This window comes from Athene noctua, chromosome 1 (assembly GCF_965140245.1).
Source record: "Athene noctua chromosome 1, bAthNoc1.hap1.1, whole genome shotgun sequence".
In the NCBI taxonomy this organism is placed as follows: domain Eukaryota; kingdom Metazoa; phylum Chordata; class Aves; order Strigiformes; family Strigidae; genus Athene; species Athene noctua.
In genome coordinates this window covers 7,851,233-7,870,111 of record NC_134037.1, presented here as the reverse complement: position 1 = coordinate 7,870,111, position 18,879 = coordinate 7,851,233, and the positions used below count along the sequence as shown (strand labels likewise).

The window sequence follows — 18,879 nt, the reverse complement described above, 5'->3', positions numbered from 1 at the left end:
CGCGCGCTGCCCGCGCGGGGGGGGCTCGGCCGCGGGACCCGCCTCCGCCGGCTGCGATTGGCTGGGGGCCCGCTGGCGGCAGCGCCGATTGGTTGCGGCGGAGTGGGCGTGGTGCTGGGAGCAGCGGCGGGGGCTGAGGAGAGCGAGAGCGGGCTGAGGGGAGCTGGGGGGGGCCGAGGGGAGCTGGGGGGGGCTGAGGGGAGCAGAGGTGAAGGCAGGCAGGGAGGGAGGGCTGTGGGGAGCTGAGCTGAGGGGGCTGAAGGGAACTGGGGCAGTGGAGCTAAGGAGAGGTGAATTGAGGTGAGGGGAGCAGTAGGGAGCCATGGGGGGCTGTGAGGAGCAGAGGAGAGGTGAGGGAGGGTCGTGGGAAGCTGAGATAAGAGGTAGCTGTAGGGAACCATGGGGGCTGAGGAGACGTGAACTGAGGTGAGGAGAGCAGTAGGGAGCCATGGGGGGCTGAGAGGAGCAGGGATGTGGGGAGCTGAGGGGAGTGGGGCTGGGGGGTGGTGCATTCAGGTGAGGGGGGGCTGAAGGGAACTGAGGTAGGGGACTGAGGTAAGAGGAGCTGTAGGGAGCCATATGGGGCTGAGGGGAGGTGGATTGAGTTGAGGAGAGCTGTGGGGAACATGGGGGGCTGCAGGGAGCTGTGGGACGGGACTGTCACAAGCAGGGAGATGCAGCGGGTTGCAGGGGGGCACGAGTTTTTATGAGAGGCATGTTCGGCCCCCTTGGGCTGGGATGTGGGTGGGCTGGCCCCCAAGGCCGTACGGTGAGGCCTGCTGGTAAGGGGTCCGAGCTCACTTGGGGTACAGGGTGTTTGCTGGGGCGCCCTGCAGCTGCAGACGGAGGCCGTGGGGTGAGGCGAGGCTGTGACGGGGAGGGTGCCTGTAACCTGCCGCCTTTGCGGGTGTCACGGCAGCCCCAGGCTGTGGCCTTTGCAAGTCAGTGGCGGTTGTCAGCGTGACTGTAAGTCTCCGCCTTGACTCTCGCTCCCTTTGGCCACACAGCTCTGAAAGTTGATTGTTCATATTCTTTCCTCTGTGTGACTTTTTGTGCTCTCTTGTGTCAACACTGGTTTACCCTGAAACTTAGAAGACGTGCAGGAAATTGTGGGTGATGTTGACTCTGAATGTCAGTGCTGCTTTTAGGAAGGCAGTGTGTGTGGTAGGATGGGCTGAAGTCTGTTTTGGGCCCTGCTGTAGGTTTGCTTCATAAAGTAAGGCAAAGAGTTTACATTCTCTTGATTTTCCTTTTTATTATAAGAAGGGTTTAGTAATTCTGCAAAATGTTAAGTTACTGGTGCTGAGTAACAATGAAATCAGCTCTGTGTAAATAGAGAAAGTAAGTGTCCTTTAATAACAGAGGAGAAATTGTCACTCCATTTTAAATTTCGTCAGAAAAAACCGAGAAGAAGACATGTCTATATCTTCATGACTGACTTCTGCAGAGGATCTGAATTTCATTCTGTGTATCCTGCTAGCATGTTTATTCTGAACACTATGTAGATTTGAGCTTGTTTCTTTCTAATGGCTTTTACATATGTATAAGTTTGTCAGGTTGTGCTACCTGTGCGTGCCAGCTGTGGAGTGGCTCTAAAGATGTATGATAGGCTTGAATAAAGTGACACGCCTTAGATTCACCTTGATTTATGGAATGTAGCTGGTGTGGCAAAGCACAGGATTGTAAAAGAGGAAAAAAATTAATTCCAGGTGAGCATGATAAGACTTACAGCAGCTATTCACATGTTATATGTCAAGTCCAAGTCAAGATCTTACTGTCTTTTTTTGGTTACACTAATTCAGCTTTGTAAATATGCATGACAGTTGATGTGGAGGAGGGAAGTGTCCTTTATGAATAACTTTATTGTATTTCCTTCAAAATATTTATTACACAGAGTGAATTAGAGGTCAAGGTCGTATGTAACAGGTGCAACTTTTAGCTAATTTCATCAGTTTAACAGCTGAAGTCTTGTTACAAACTTTATGCAGAGATACAGAAAAATTTTAGGCATCAAGGCTGTTTTGCTAACCTAGTTTGGCAACATACTTACACAGCTATTGAGTCCTGAAAGGTGTGAGTAATCTCTTGTTTACCCTTACCCGGGTGCTTTGAAACCTGTTCCTAGTATTCACCTATTCATGAGCCCAGCCTAACATAATGTGTCCAGTTTGACACATCATAAAGGCAGCATACTGTACCTACTCTGGACTTTGAACCGGGCTAGCCAGCATGCTCTTGGGTCCATTCACAGCGTATGCCTACAAGAAATGGGTGAGTTATGTGTATACTTACATTAAGAGAAGGAACTATCAAGATGTTTGCCTTTTCTCACCTTAATCTCTCTCTGTATTGTATTTCATCCCACATTTGTCTGTACAGACTGCAGGTCTAAGCACTAAACAGTACTAAACCTTGCCAGAAACTGTACAGATTTACTGCTGTAGTAGAATTGAGCATTTGCCGCTTGAGAACCATTGCACACATTTGGTTTTGTCAGTGGAATTTAGTGAATGAGAGGAAGTAAAGGGTAGGCAACCTCAAAATACTTGCAGTGTTTCGCTAGGTTTAGTAAAGCACTTTATTTCTAGATGGGAAACTGTACCCTCCTCTTGGCAGTGTTGTAGAGAGGAAGCAGCTCCTTATTTATTCAGACGAAATACACATGAATAGTTCAGATACTGAAGTACTTTCTTAAGAAAAAACAGGGCATTTTCATTACTTAGAGTTAAAATAACTGAATATTAAAAGATAAATCGTTTTCTGTATTTTTCTTTGTTTTTCAATTTTATCCATGTGACAGAGATCTCTGTGATCATTTTTGCTGAGTAGTTTTTTAATCTGTCATTTACTGTCTTTTGATGCATCTTTATATAGTTAAGACGAAAAAAAAAAAAATAGGAAGAAGTTTCCTAAAACCATAAAAGGGCTAGGTGACTAACAGCTGTTAAACTGTATTAGACTTTAAGCTTTTAGTGCCCATTTAATCTGAGGAATAGGTTGTATAAGAGACTACAAACAAAAAGAGGTTCTTAACCATGTTGTTTCTCAAACTATCTGCAGAACAAAATCCCTAAGGCTGCCTGTCAGGGTGATACAGAGTAGTGTGGTGTCTCTGCCTTCTCTGTTTTGGTTACTAGACCCTCCACTGTAAACAAGTGTGAAGCCGAATTGCTGGGCTTTTTAAGGGTGCTTAATTTCAGAGGTAAACAAAGATGCTGAAATGGTGCCGGATTTTAAAGGCAAACAAAAATGTTTTCCTTGGAGCAGTTGCACGAATAAAAAGTTAGAATTTCTGAGGCTCTCAGGTATTCTAATGGAGTTTCCAACCATGGAGTTCGAGACCAAACCTGTTTAACTAAGTTTTTTACAAAAGGAACTGGAAGACCACAAATAAAGGGCTTTGAAACGTCCAAATCAGGAATAATTGTTTAGGCCCTGCAGCAGGCAAAGCACATTTTCGAGTGTCTGTTGACAATGACTACTCCTGGAATTTTTAATAACTAAAAGCTGTTGATAACATGAGAGTTGAGTGTCCTGTGTAAAATAATTTTCTATTGTTTGTCTAGTTTCCAGTGGAGAAGTGTCTGTCTTATGCAGAGTCGAATTTACTACGTGTTGGTTTTAAATATACCTTTTATGCAGTCAGCAGCAAAGCAAAATCTGGGTGAAGTTGAACCACCATCATCAAAGTGGGATCCTGAATCCATAAGCCAGCCCTTCAAGACTGCAGAACCCAGGTCAATGTTAGCTGAGCAACAAATGGATTTCTGGAGGCCTGCTCCAAGGATGTGCTGACTCTTGTGTGCGATGGTGTGATGATCAAAATCTTCTGCCAAACCACTGTCTTCTGAAATGGTTTTTCTGTGTGCTTTGTTTCCCTTACTCTGTCTTAAATAGAATACAGAAGCTGCTATAGCTGCACATGTCAGCAGTTAGTATGAAGCTGAGCTGAAGCCTGTGTTTCAGAAGATGAACTAACTCCATATGAGGGCAGACAATACAGATAAAATTCTCAGCACACCTGTTCAACTTTCTGTCCTTCAAAAGGCATCACCTCATAGCAGCGTGGTTCCAGGGATCTTCCTGGGTGTCCAAAGGTGACCATCCAAAGGCTGGACCATACTGAGCAGTCTTGTTCCTCCTTCATATCAAATTATTCCCATTTTGAAACCTTGTGGGGAGCTGCAGATGCTCAGTCCTCTAAAGTGCCATTTTTTCCCAGTCTGTTCCTATTATGCAGGTCTGTGAGTGTTAAATGGCTGTAGGAATAACTGGGTAGAGGAACTTGAGTCTCTCACTGCAGCGAGCACAGAGCCAAAACAGAAAGTACCCGACGTGGAGACTTCCTGAAAGATCTGAACGCGGGATAAAGGTCTTTTCATCATGTTTAGTGCAAGATGGGTGGTGAATAAAGCACTGCTGTTTATGAACTCTGAAGAGAGGAGGCGCTGCTAACCATATAAGTAAAAACTGAGGCTGGAAAATGTGCAAGAAAGTTTGTTTGCAGTCGATTTCATCCAGGTATTTAGGGCTGTCAGGAGCAGAAACAAAGTGGTATGATTTTATTACAGGTCCCAAGTAATATGTCTGTAAACCATAAACAATCTTTCTCCCAGAGCCCACAGTGTAGTTCTGATAATGTACTTTGAACTTCATATTGCAAAGTTTTGGAAATGTTTGAGCTTTACAAGGAAAACAAGTTATTTTTGGAAAACTAGCATCCTGAATGGCCAGAAACATTCCTGATTTTTGCAGTGAGTGCTCTTCAGTGCAAATGAAGGGCCCGACCCTGTGGGGTGCTAAGATGGCTCAGTTTGTACTGACATAAATCTTGTTTACCATCATTCAGTTTCAGGTTCAGCTGTTTCTAAGAACTCTGTTTTGTTTTAACTATTAATTTTTCTTGTTTCTCTTAATGGCTGGAAAAAGATACTTTAAAGCAACGAACTGAAGGACCTCAATTTGTTTAGGTTATGAAGAAAGTTTTACAGGCTCTTTTCTTAAAATGTGCAAGTATTTTCACAGAGAAGAAATAAAACTGAAGGAGTCTTTTAATTAAAGCACTAAAATCATAGCAATAACCAACTGGAAATGACCTCCTGAGAAATTCCAGTAGAAGCAGGTTGCTATTTCTAAACAGAGCTATTAACTGCTGAAGCTGCTTGTGGCACTGATGAACGAGCTGAAGTTTCCAATACTGTGGAATGATTAGAAAACATGCACGTTATTTGCTTTAATAAAGGGGTACCCAGGTAAAAGTCTTGTTGTATAAATAGTGTAATGTGGCTTTTTGCCTGTGATTATTAATCTCTGAGAAGATGTCAGGTATGCAATTTAGGGGTCAAACATTCTTGTTACTCTTCTGCTCTGGAGGTGAGGGATAACTGACTCTAGCAATGCAGGAGTTTCTTTACAAGCTGATCTTCTGCTTGATGTTTTAAAATAAGTCGAAGTTGAAGGTGCTGATTTCTGTTAGGGTTACAGGATGAACAGGTAAAGGTTCAGTAGTAGCTTCTGTGGTCTGATTTTAACATACTATTCTAAGTGTGCCAGGGCCCTTACTGTATTTCCTGTCCTTCAGATAAGATCAAGTTTGTCTAAGGAAACAAATACCAATAAATGTCTGTGTTTGTTTGGGCTCCTGAGCTGAGCTCTGTGTATCTCTTTAGAGTGAACCAGGCAATTATTTAGGTTCCTAGCATGAGTTTTGATGTCCATTTGTAGGCTTCTAAATGTAGGTGAATTCCAACCTTGCTGTCTAAAAACCCACCTGTTTTAGGGAGAGTTCTGACATAATTCTTTCCACCTCTTATTATCACATCCTCTGAGATGCTCATCGCTGTCCATTGGACTGTAGAAGGAGTTGGCGATTACCGTAATCTAGATGTTGAATGACAGACAGCTGAATTTAGTATAAACAAAGCTTCTAAAAATGACCCTTGAGACTTAGTGGTTGACTGTAACGTGTCTTATCTATGCTAACTGGAGTTATCATCATGTTAATTCTGGAATTCCTTGCTTTAAGAAGAATAAGGTCAGAGTAAAAATGTAAATTCAGTCATGAAGTAAGAAATAAACCTTGAAAATGAGGAGTTCTGTTCTTCATGTTCTTTGTCCTGATATGAATTTTGCTGCTTATGGTTTATGTGGTTATTTCTGCAAAGCCAGCGACCGCGGTTATTGGATGGCTCACATGGATATGGATGGTACATGCAGTGGGAAGTGACACAACTTGAATTACAGCACTAACAGCAGAAAGTATTGCTGTTACTAACTACCACATTAATTCAACACCTAGATTTGGGAGAAGAGGAATTTAGGGAATGGATGAAATTGCTGATTTATCTTTTTTGTAATCTTCCATTCTAGGACTGTTACTCAGAGGAATTTCATTTTTGTTATATTTAAGGTGAGAATAAATTTGGTAGGAGATGAATCCCCTTGTGTTCTAGCCAATTCTCAGAGATTAGAGGGGCTAGAGGTGGCTGGATTTATCTCTTAAGAGCTATGCCAGTTAGGGCTGTAACTATAGGTCTGACCCAGATGCCCAAACAGCCCATATGCTGTAGGTCTGGTTCAAGAGCAGCAGTCAGGTTCATGAATAGTATGGTTTATTTTTATGCAACATCTACAGATTCTCTAAGATTGCCTACGATAAATGCGCGAACTGCGGGTTGGCTCTATAGCACTACACAAAAACGACACAAGCTTAGTTCCCAAGTAATCATTCGGTGTAACCGAGGGAAATCTTACCAAAAGGCATCCCTTGTGGGGGTAGGCAAGAGCACAAACCCGTCCATCTGTCCCTCCAATTTGGTGTGGGATTATTGTCTCTCCGAGTTCTGTACAAACTTGGGGCAGTGTTTATCTTTGTATGTATGTGTGAGGGGGTGGGACTGTAGTCAAGCCATTATCTTTTGAGTGATGACACAGTACATCCTTTGGTGCCAAGGGGCACAGCTGGTTTTTGTGGGAAAAAGAGGGAGGATGAGGAACAAGGTCAGCAGGCTACTGCAAAAAATCATCCCTTGAGAGAAAAGGGTAGAGCAGGAGGTAAATCTGTCCTTGAGACAGGTGAAAGAACGGGGCCTACACCCCACTTCACATTCCTCTTTGGTGCCATGACGAACATAAAGCACTGGACCTCCATCCTGTCCTGTGTTTATTCTAGGCACCCTGTGTCAAGGAAATATGTGTTTTACAGATTTCTCACTGTTTTGCTTTTCTCACACTTGCAACATCTAACAATTTTCCAGTGGAGAATGGAGTGCAAAGTGGTGCTGAGAGCTTTTCCTGTTCTCCTGCCTGATACAACCTCTTTCCTCTCCCTCCTCTGTAGGAGAGAAGCCCCATTTCACTGGAGGCACATGCACACAGCTGCCCTGCCCTGTTCCTCTCTGGAGCGGAGCGATTTTGGCTGGGGAATGGGGAGGGAGCAGCACAGGACACAGAGGAGCAGGCCAGGGCACTAGTGTCACAGGTCACAGTGTGGTGCCTCAGCTTGGATGTCATTTGTTGTCACATAACTTTTGAATTGTGGCACAAGAATTATTTCTGTCTCAACCTGAAGGTGAAATGTAAGGGTTGTACACCAGTGGTGGGTCCATATAATGTGATTTGAAATGCACCGGATTTTCACCTGGATAAATTCTGAAGTGTGGTCAAGTTTACTCTTGGGCTTTATCACTGTCACAAAGAGTGAAGTCTGGATCTTAGAGCTGAATGGAACTTTTCTTTGCTCTTGGAGAGGTGCAGAGGAATGGAGAACTCGGGTAACTCACACTTCTGACCAATAAAATCCACATCAACAGTATTTATTTAAATAATACTCATACGTTATGCTCTTACTCCTTATTTACCTGTGATATTTTATACCCTCCAGCAGGTGCTGCTGTATCCTGCTAATGTCTTCCTGGAGGAAAACTAAAAAAATCAGTCATTTGATTTAATACTGCGCAGCTGGACTTTGCTCTTTGTTTTGCATCATGAATGTGTCTGTGTTCTCTTGTCTTCCTCAAGTTATTTGCCAGCAGAGTGACTGAGGAGGGAATTTTTATGATCCCAGCTTATTTAATCCTGCAAGCACTTTTTGTAAGAAGGGGTTGAAGATCAGTGGGAGTTGCTTATCAAGGCCATGGACAGAGCAAGTTGAACAGGCACAGGTAGAAATACCTTTGTATTTCTACAAAACATGGGAGTGTGAGTACTCTCTTAGAAGTAAAAAATATTAATAAAAAAATCATAAAGTTATAAAAGTTTCTAGTTGGCTTTTTTTTTTTTTCCCCAAGTTTCTTGAGCTTTAGTAGTTTAATCTCATAATTTTAAATCAGTCTTACCATTAGCTGGTCTTGAATGGTAGAAGTTTGCAGGACAGATTACATAGCCACACATTTCAGAATCTCTTATTTAGGATTTCCACATGCAGAACTGTAGCTGAGTTACATGCAGAAAACGTAAAGAGGCAATGTACTTCATTCTGTTTGCTGGTGGACCACTTGTGCCAGGCAGGAATTTATGAGCAGTAATAGTTGAAATAAGGCCTTGATATGGGTTACATGTCCTTGAAGTCCTTGAGTTGTGTCAGGCCAGAAACGTACTCATGAGCGATGAGCTCTCGTTGATCTCTGATATTTACCTGTGTCTCTGGTACTGTATTGCTGGTTCCATCTGGGGAACTGAAATTCCGCTGTAGTGTTTTTCCTCACTGTTACAGTGATTTGGTTGTGACTATGATTTTGTCACTTTGGGGGTTATCCAGGAGCCTTAGAAGGTGATTCCAAGTTTAATAAGCTGAAATATTGGTTTTCTTTTGATATTTATTAGTAATCTACAGTGTTCAGTATAAGAATAATGACATTAGATTGCAATCATAAATCTCAGGCAAGCAGCACCTGCTACTCTACCATGTGGAACAGCATGTGTTCCCCTGGTCGTTCTGTTTGGAGATGGCTAGAATTACAGTCTTTCTCTCTAACTTCTCTCCTGTGTTTCTTTTAGAAATCCAACCTGGCTGTGGCAGTTATCTTTCAGGAAGTCACAAGGATGGATCACAAGGAAAACACCTTTATTTTTCCTTTTGGCTCAAACTCAAAAGGTTAAACATAATTAGATTATAAGAATTCTCATAATAATCTACATAATCCAGATGCAGTAAACAGATAAAAAAATCATTAGTCAATAAATTCTAAAGTTCTCATAACTTCAATAAATTCAGATTTGGATTTTTAATGAGTTTCAGCTCAGTTGATTTCAGATGCTCTGGGATGTGTATCTGTCTTTGAGAGGAGTTCATTTTATGCTAAAGCAGGAAGTATTCATCCACTTCGATTCTGTGGAGTTTGGTGTGTGTCTCCATTCTTTAGAGAAAGGGAACTGTGTAGACAAGGTGGCTAACTAGATTGCTGAAGTCAAGTGGTATTAACCCAACTTTGGCAACTTGGGTCTATGTCTTATGACATGGAGATATATAACTTAAATGTGATTCTAAGGAACTGGTGTATTACATATACATAATAATAGTTAATGCTTATTCAGTGCTTTCTTTTTCTAGTTTCCAGGGAAGCTCACAAGACTTTTTATAGTTTTGGTTCTAGTTTATGTATGAGAGGATGAAGTCGCTAAATGTGAAGGGAGTGGTTCAAGGTCCTCAAGTGAACCAGTGGCAAAACTGGAAAGAGTTCAAGTTTGATATGTTTTTCTTGTGGATATAACACTTCATTTTTTTTTTTTATTTTTAATTTTTATTTTTTTATAAATGATCATCATTTGTTGATGATGTTGTAGGTAACCACTGAAACGCTGCAGATGATTGAAAATATGAGTAAATGGGTGAAGTCTGTATTTCTACCTTTTTACACAAAATCTACCTAAGATTTTCAGTAAAACTATTTTTGACTTCCTATGAAAGAACGCATTTATTTTTACCATAGCTTTCTAGTACTGGCAGGTGCTTCAGGTGTTTTTCGCTATACTTGGCCAGGCTCTATCTGGAAGAACAAGTGATTACAGCTCCTAAGATATAGTTACCAGCAGTCAGATCAACAAAGGGGTTAAAAGTGATACAGCTCTATCTTCTACTTCAGTGAATGTGTAGTTGTTGATTTAAAGCTCTCGGTAAATGATTGTTGGAGATCTACCATGTGTAGCAGAGCATTCAGAATGCACACCACAGACTCTGCTTCCTCCTAAAGAGCGTTTGTCTGTCAACATCGCACTTTAATTGTAGTCTTTTAAGGTACCAGAAGGCAGGCAAAACTCACCAGCCAGCAGTCATGGAAGATCAGGTCTTTACCAATGTATATCAAAATGTTGACAGCACCAATATCTATGAGATTCCAGACTCTGAGGAAGACAAAGGGGATAATCTTTATGATTGTGTCCATGAAGATCCACCGTCCCTTTCTTCCATCACTACTATCCCAGAGAGCATGGATAGCAGTCAAGAGAGCTCAGAAGATAGCTGTAGTAATTCTGTGGCCTCTCAGCATGGAGCTGATGGGGAGGATGGTTCTTCTTCATCTCACCATGGTGCTGAAGAAGACCACCCATACCAGGAGGTGGATCTGATGAGCCCAACTCTGGAAGATAAACATGTAGAGGGCACTATGTTTGAGAGCAACGTGCATTTTCCTCCATATTTCCAGTTGCGTCGGAGCCAGAGCAATTCTTCCAACTCTCCAACTTCCCTCAAGTTCCCCCTTAACAATAACTTTGGAGAAACCGACAACTTCCAGGCAGATTGTGAGATTTTCATGTATGTAAAGGTAAGAGCTCTGGTGCTCCTAAAAATACACTAGTTTTCAACCCTAAATCAACATATGTGTTCTTCCAAATCAGTAAAATACAGCTACCCACTGCTTTGTTCTCAACTCTGCTGCCGGGGTGCTGCAGGGAGCCAATCCGTTCACTTACCTCTTGCATCTTAATGCACAGAAAGATAAGATTTGTTTTGTGTGGAGATGCCTGGGATTTCTTCACTTCAAGTGGAAGTATGAGTATTGTGAAAGTATTCTGAGTGTTGCTGTGATTAATTTATTCTATGAAATCTCCCTTCTGTTACAGCTAGACTAGCGATACCTGAGCTGATTTAGTTAAGCTAGTACAGCTATCCCTGCATTTCCTATCTATCTAGTACCTAATAGCACAAAAATGATAGTTATTAATGCTACAAAGAAAACTGAATTTATAGTTTGAATAAGGGCAATAAAATTTCCACAAATGCCCATCCCTGAAAGAGGTCTTTCTTTTATTCCTTTCAATATTTAGATTAATGTAGTTCTACGACAATTTTAACATCTATTTTTCATTCATTTCAAGTTAGGTATAAATTACTGAGGGGACTCTCACACTTTCTTCAGCCTTGTAAAGTACTTAAGTTTCTAAACCATAAACACCTGTGTTCTTAAATAACGTTCTACTTCCCTTCATAAAAACTCTTGTATTCAAGCATTTTCAGTATTTATTAGGCTGTAACACGGACCTGACAGTCCTTTCTCTTTAACTGCGTAAGAGATAAATTTTCAAGTTATTTCCCTTGAATAGGACTGTACACCATGAGTGTAATACTCTGTTATTTCAGCAGAAGTCTTGTGAAGTTTGTCACTTTTCAACATAAATAAGATTATCAGACTCTGTTCCTCAGTTCCACAGGTGCTTTGAAAGCAGAATAAGAGATTTTGTTACCACACGTAGTGAGAACTGTTTTCAGTAATGTCTGCATTTGGTTAAATCTAGTTTATTTAAGCAAGAACACACTATAACCTTTGCATTAGTGTGAGATGCTGATTATCTTGTATGAGCTAGAGGAGATCAGATGGCTTGGTGGACTCCTTTAATACTTCATTTGGTTTCTGTTGTAAAACTGAATTTATTTGAAAACAGAGTTAGTTAAAAAGTTATCCTACATTTAATTGTAGGGTAAAGGAGAGTGCTTTCATAAAGTGTCAACAGAATCTTGAGATTCTTTTGAATGCATTAAGAAGTTTATAATTTAAATATTTTTCCTCTGAGTGATGTCTGTCTGTAGATGAAAAGTTGATGTTATTCCCCCTTCATGTCTCCCTTCTCTATGTGACAGTGTCTATGTGACTGCTTTTCTAACTCTTGTGTAAAGTCGAATCATTGAAGTTATTGATAAATTAAAACCAAACAAACACACCATCCAGAAATGACTATCAGGTTACTTAGTCTTATTATGCGTAAGGAAATCCACAAATCTTCAGCCATTTCTCTTGAATTTCAGTATAACTGCAACTACTCTTGCAAAAAGGTGTATATCCTTCAGCAGAGGGACTATCTATGAATTGCTGGGTCATGAATTGTTCTGGGTCCGCATGTACTGCCACAAGGGGTTTTGTACTGTTTTCTGTGTGAGGGCACTTTTTCTTATCTTCAGAGCACTTACACTCTGTGACTCTTTGAAGCAGCAGCTGTCCTGTATCTGTGACTAGATCATGGTCATTGCTAACAATGTTAATTATATGGACAAAGTAAGCTCTCTGGTGTTGGTTCTAGTTCACATCTCTGCTTGTAGTCCTGCATAAGTATTTTAAAAGTTGCACAAATTGAGTATATTTTGTTTGTTAGTGCTTCACGGTATTAGCAACATGAGTGGTGTGGTTTGGCTGTAAAAGAATCTCTCTCTATTCCTTGTTCTTCCACGTTCTTCTTGTTTCGAAATAATGGTGTCCTCTCTTTCTATGCATGAGAAAAGAAAATGAGTGCAGATGTTCCCATTCAAGCAGAGATGATGGGGTTAATTTGAATTTCTGAAAAGTGAGAAGAGGGGCATTTTGAAAAGAACTGCCATGGAGAAGGACAGAGGAAGTCCTTTTCCTTGCTTTTGTGGTGCAGAGTAGCTGACTATCCCATGAAGGGGCTTATCAGCTAGTCTAGAGAGAAGCACAAACTTTGGACTCTATTCACTTGCCAAAGCATAAGTGCCTGGTGCCTTTGAGATGTCCTTGAGCCCCAGGACATCCCTACCTGGCTGGAAAATGAGACGTGAGGCTTTGAGGTGATCCATGCTGTGATCCTGCTCCAGCAGGAGCTGAGGCCTGAGGGGCCAGGCACTGGATGCTTCTGGGCGGGTGGCTGACCTGAACTCCTACAAACAGCGTTTTATTCCTTGAGAAATTGATGACATTGCATTTCTGGATTTTTGTTTTTCTTTCTTTCTGGTATCGAGGTAATAAAGCACTAACTCCATGCAGTGCAGATCCAGGTTTGTTATCTTTAATTATCCAGATAGCAAAAGTCAGCCTATAAAATGGAAGGTCATAGAGTAATATATAACAAGAATTGTGAAACACTTGAGGGCTATCACTTCTTGCACATAGGAACCAAATCTCTCAGTTGTGTCAATGCTGTTTTTCACAGACTGTTCCCTCCTTGTACGGTCTCTAGTCCACCTGAGGACAGTGTTGCTCTGAAACTGGGTTCATCTTCTGGATTTGCTCTTTTCTGCAGACATTAACAGTGACAGGAGGACCTTTTGCTGTGTGACAATAGGGGTAATGACAATTCTGCCACTATTTATTCCTTCCTTTGTTTGTAGCACTAATAAATCTCTGTGAGTGACTGGAAATGTGAGTGTCAGACAGAGGTTGACTGAAAAACCAGAGGAAGTGGGAAGATTAAATGGTATCTAATTTACAGTCCATCAGGCTTAGTTGCAGTGCACTGTCTAGAATAGAAATTTAACTTCATCAGAATATTTTAAGTGTCGTTGCCTTAGGACTGTAGTTTCAGTCAGACTGGATAATGGTTTTTGTAGTCTGTACTGTGTTGTTAGACACCAAGAAAATATTAAAATCACATTAACTCGCCTTTCACTGATTATCAGTACTTGATAACTATGTCATTGCCAGTGGACTATTTCAGGATGTACTATAAAGTAAAAAACGTTGACTTTTGTCAAGGTATTCCCTGTACCTTTAATAGCAAAATATAGCGTGTACCGACATGGAGACATTTGTGTGAATCCAGCGTGTCCAGGCTTGTCAGAGCCACCTTAATGACCTTTCAGTAACGTTGCAATTTCTTCAAACAAAAGCCTTTGCAATTTGAACAGAAATATGACTGACATACAGGCAATGTTACTGAGTGTATAGGACAGCTTGACTTTAATTGTAGCTGTTGCTCAGAGGTCCAACCTTTCACTTGTATGCTGTATTTAAAAGTGTGTTTATCCCGAAGGTTTTCTTTGAAAATTTTAACTTTTTGTTTTTCTGAAGCTTGAGTTGTTATTTAAAGAATAGTCCCTGTTATTTTCTTTTCTTCTGGTTTATTGACAGCCTGAGACTGGCTACAGGTTATACCCTCTCTGTACACACTTGTGCCATAGGAGCACAGTTCCCAAAAGAAGGAAGGTGATTCTTTACCCCGAGCAATAAACACCTCATGTTAAGCAAACAATATGAATTGAATGCAGTGTTTTAGCATCGTGAACATGCATGTTGGATCACGGCACTGGGGTAACAGTTATGGAGGCTGGAAGGCTCCTCTGGAGATCATCTAGTCCAACCCCTTACTCAGAGCAGGATCACCTACAGCAGGTTGCTCAGGGCCGTGTCTGGTCAGGTTTTGAATATTTCCAAAGATGAAATATCCACAATGTCTCTGTGCAACCAGTCCAGGGTTCTACCCTCACGGTAAAAATGTGTTTTCTTATGTCTAAATGGAATTTTCTGTGTATCAATGTGTGCCTGTTGCCTCCTGTCCTTTCACTGGATATCAGTGCTTATATTTAAGAATGCTTGTTTAAAGCAAGATACTGATTTTACCTTCTCTGTACGTCAGAACTTAAACTTTTATCTGTTTCCGTTGAGGTTATTGCATCCTTTGGTAAAATTCCTTTAAATCAGTAGCTGAGAAAGAAAGGACATTTCTGTTTTTTCTGCAAGATGCTTCCCCCTCCCTTGTTTCCAAGTCAGGAAGGCCTGTGGGCTCTAACTTGATGGCACAACTCTGTGCTAGCTCCCTGCTGACTCACGAAGTCGAGCTGAACTCTTACGACCATATTGTTAACAGGGACAGGAAGGTTAATTGCTTGTATCACTGCAAAAATCATGCTCCTTCCCACTGAGTTGGCTTTTCTGGAGCATATTGAGAAAGCTTTGTTTAAAAATGTGTATTAATGGTTTAGAACATGAAGTTACAGGACATAGCTAATTTTTAGCATTTATTATTTGAAAAGAGCAGAACCAAATTGTAATGTAACGATGTGGATGCCCAGTCTTAAATTAGTGGTTATGCTGGTACTTTGCTGAGCAGAACTGAGCATTTTGTAGAAGCAGATGAAAAGTAAAATAGTACCCAGCATAGATGAAGATTTGTAGCTTTTGGTAGGAAATCCTGCAGGGGGTTTCAGATAAAGGGATGGATATCGCCATTAATCAGAATATCTGTTTTTCAAAGTTTCAACCACTTATTTCTTACTACCCTCATAGTCTATAGAGTAAAACAACTATACTTTACAGTTTTGGGGTCGTAGATATTCACAAGCATAACTGGGTGTCGAAATACCGTTTAGCAATGCAAGCCGGGGGTCTTTTAATTGACTCCAATACAGCACATTAAGGCTGATGTTAAACCATATCTTCTCCACTGAGGTTTGCAGATAGTAAAATGAGTTCTGGCTGAAGGCAGGTGGCAGGTGTAACTCTCTATATGTAGATAAAATTATAGTAATCTGGCTTCTTATGACATTTTAGCTTTTAAAAATATTTTTTATAATGAGTATAATGGAAGTAAGCAAGTATTATTTTGGTCTTGTGAATAAGCTTAGAAAAAGGTTAAATGATTCATAATTCACCTTTTAAATAGTATTCACTGAGAAACTTCAGCAAGGAAAGATCTAAGAACTATTTTCGGAGTTCTCCAGTCATGGCAGATTTGCAGACCAAGATGCAACATGTGCATGGCAAGAAATGGGGAGCCAATATCCAAACGTGATACCTTTTTTGATAATTTAAATGAAATTAATGTTGTTTGTTTGTTTGTTTGTTTGTTTTTCTGCAAATAGTCTTACTGAAGATAGTTTACAAGTACAATTCAACATAGAAATACAAGGTATGAATATCAAGTGGTAAGATGTGTCTTCCTGCTCTCAATTTTATCTAGACTGTTCCTAACAGATGCTGCTTTGAAAACATTCAGTGATGCAGATTAAGCATTTATACCAATTAGTCTCTGTCAATGCTTAACTATTGTCCTGAGACAAATATCTTCCTTTATTAAAATTCTGTCACTCTGAATTATGCTATTTTTCTTTTTAATAGGTAGGTCATTTATGTATTAGAAGACAGATATCAATTTTCCTTCAGTCTTTGCTTTCCTAGATTAAGCAAATTCAGATCCTTCAGCCTCCCTTCAAGCTTGAGTAACCATTTCTAAACTTTGAGTGGTTTGGTGTCTGTGAGGGTTGGGTTTGGTTTTTGGTTTTTGTTTTTTTTTTGTTTAGGGGTTTGTTTGGTTTTTTTTCACCTTTTCCAATCTCTCTCCAGTTAATTTATATATTTCTTAAAGGTCTGGTTTTCAGGTACAGGTATCTAGCAGTGCCAATAAAAATTACTACAGCGAGTGCCTCTTTAATTCCTCATCTGTCCACTTTATTTACTGCATATTTTAGCATATTTTTGTATCCTTTAACATTTTTGTGTAGGATTAAAATGTTTATCTTCTAGCCCAGATATTTTCCTAATAAATGGTTCTGTAATGGTCTCAACCATTTATTACTCTCCTGTTTGCAGGCAGCTGTAATGCATGTCGCCTGCCATTTGACTTCAAGAGCATTAAGTTTCTCCAAGTGATGTGATAAGACTCTGATCACCCGTCACTGAAAACAGTTTGAAGTCAGAGAATTGCTCTGATATAAATCTGATGTGGTGCGTACTGTTACCAGTGCTTTTGCTCTACTAACTCAGAAAATAGAGACAGAGCTGTAGTATCTCCACACCGTAGTCTGCAGATACAACACGGCTTTATGGCTACCTCCTGCACCCTGTCGTGGATAGGAGACTGGTAATCTCTTAAGTCTTAACATCTAAGCCTAGCAGCTCTGTAACCCTTATTTCTGAGGAGGGAAACTGTGTTGTGGGTCTCTTCATAGCTTGATTTATGCTTATCTGAATTACTCTCTGTGTGAAAAGATTAGCGAATGGCAGTTCTGTTACAGATAACATCCAGTTCCCCAACTATCAGTCACGAACAGAACGTGTGCTTTGGCAGCAGGTCATAGCAGTTTGCTTAATCTTTTGGATACAAAGGGTAAAAGGTCTTGCTTCGGACCTCGGCTGAGTCTGTGCCTTGCTCATGTCTCCGGAAAGGTCCATGAATCAATCTGTAGTTGACACTCTCGTGCCACCTTCAGCTTTTGGCTCCAGCAGCGACTGTGGCTGGGTACAGCACAGTAGCGTAGCAACAGCTTCAACATACAGACCCGTATTGTCTAGGAAATTGTTACTGCACAGTGATTGCAGCAATAGCAAATACAATGTAAATATGTAGGTCGTAGCGAGAGAAAACTAAACCAGTATTTTTTTACTCATTTCTCTTTTTTTTTTTTTTTATAGTGACTCCCTCTTTGATGTTCTGAAAATAAGACTGTTATCCCAGTCTGGTTTGTTTTCTTTTGAAACATCTCAGTTCCATTTGTTACATTTAGGAAAATGTTTGGATTTGTGGATTGATTACTTTTTTGCTGTCCCTGACAACTTATCTATGTAGCAGTACTGTCAAAATGGCTTCTGCCCAATACAGAGGGATTTGTATTTTTAATTGTTTACTGCAGAAGTACCTAAAGAGCACCTCTGCTGAGACTGATGTTTTACAAACACTAAGTAATAGACAGTCCCTGCAAAGTAACTGGTAATATGTAAATTATTTTGGAATCTGCAAGAAGAAAGCTGCTTTTTGGCTCTGCTCTTTGTTTTCTTTAGCTACCAAGGGTTCGATCTGGCTCACCTGACCTAAGGTGTGTCTGTAAGCTATTAACTACATCTCTGCAGGATATCTAGTCTCTCTTTGCAGCAAAAACTATCTGAAATAGTGCAGTGGGATGTTAATTCATGTGGCCAAGTGTAGGCATCAGCTGCAGGGTGAGGTTAGTTGTTCTGCAGACTCCATTCATTGAATCAAGCAGGGGCCTGATCCAGTTTTCCAACCAGTGCTGTTTCCAGGCAATGCTCTTTTTAGATGCCTTAAGGTTTCCTTCCTGGCCTCCAGCTGCCTCTGCGGAAGGCCGTGGTTGTCCCACAGATCCTTTCTCATACACGTTTACAGATTGCCTCAGCTATCCTAGGGCCTCTCAAATGCTTCTGGATACGTAGGTTTAGGCAACTGAATCAAGCCATAAACTTTCACTGCAGACAATGGCACGGTCACCTGAAGTTAAACAAACTGAGAATGCCACCAGTGACAGTTTAAATACAAAACCTGGATTACTAGATTAGACTAGAAGGTAATTCTGTTAATGAGTATCTGGAAACAAACTCCAGACTGACACTTCCGCCCCCCGCCCCCCCCCCCCCCCTTTTTTTTTTTTTTTTTTTTTTTTTCCTTCCATGTCCACACTCAGAAACAGTGCAACAGTGAACAAACCACAGTGTTGGACAGTTCAGCTGTTCACTGGATGGTATAATTTAATCAAATAAAATAATCTGATACATTTTATCATCTTTCCAAAACTGAGAACCACCACTTTCTTTAACTTCAGTCAACCTTTATCCTTTTCTTAACAGCAACCCCTATAGATGTTTCTTTCAACTACATTTGTAGTTACTTTTTATTTTAGACACCATAGTGAAAGAGAAAAGACAACTGAATTTCAAATGTTTGAATTCCTAGGTATCAGCTCAAACACAGCTTAAGATTTTAATT

General features: G+C 40.6%; 1 protein-coding gene across 1 annotated transcript in view; it reads left to right on the top strand.

Annotated features, from left to right (window-relative positions):
* Positions 1 to 10,271: 10,271 nt before the first annotated feature.
* Positions 10,272 to 18,879, top strand: part of CLIC5 (chloride intracellular channel 5) — an 83,533-nt gene continuing 74,925 nt past the window's right edge. The window contains exon 1 of the mRNA XM_074895505.1: positions 10,272 to 10,763. Within this exon, the coding sequence (XP_074751606.1) occupies positions 10,272 to 10,763 (492 nt within the window). The remainder of the gene's footprint in view (positions 10,764 to 18,879) is intronic.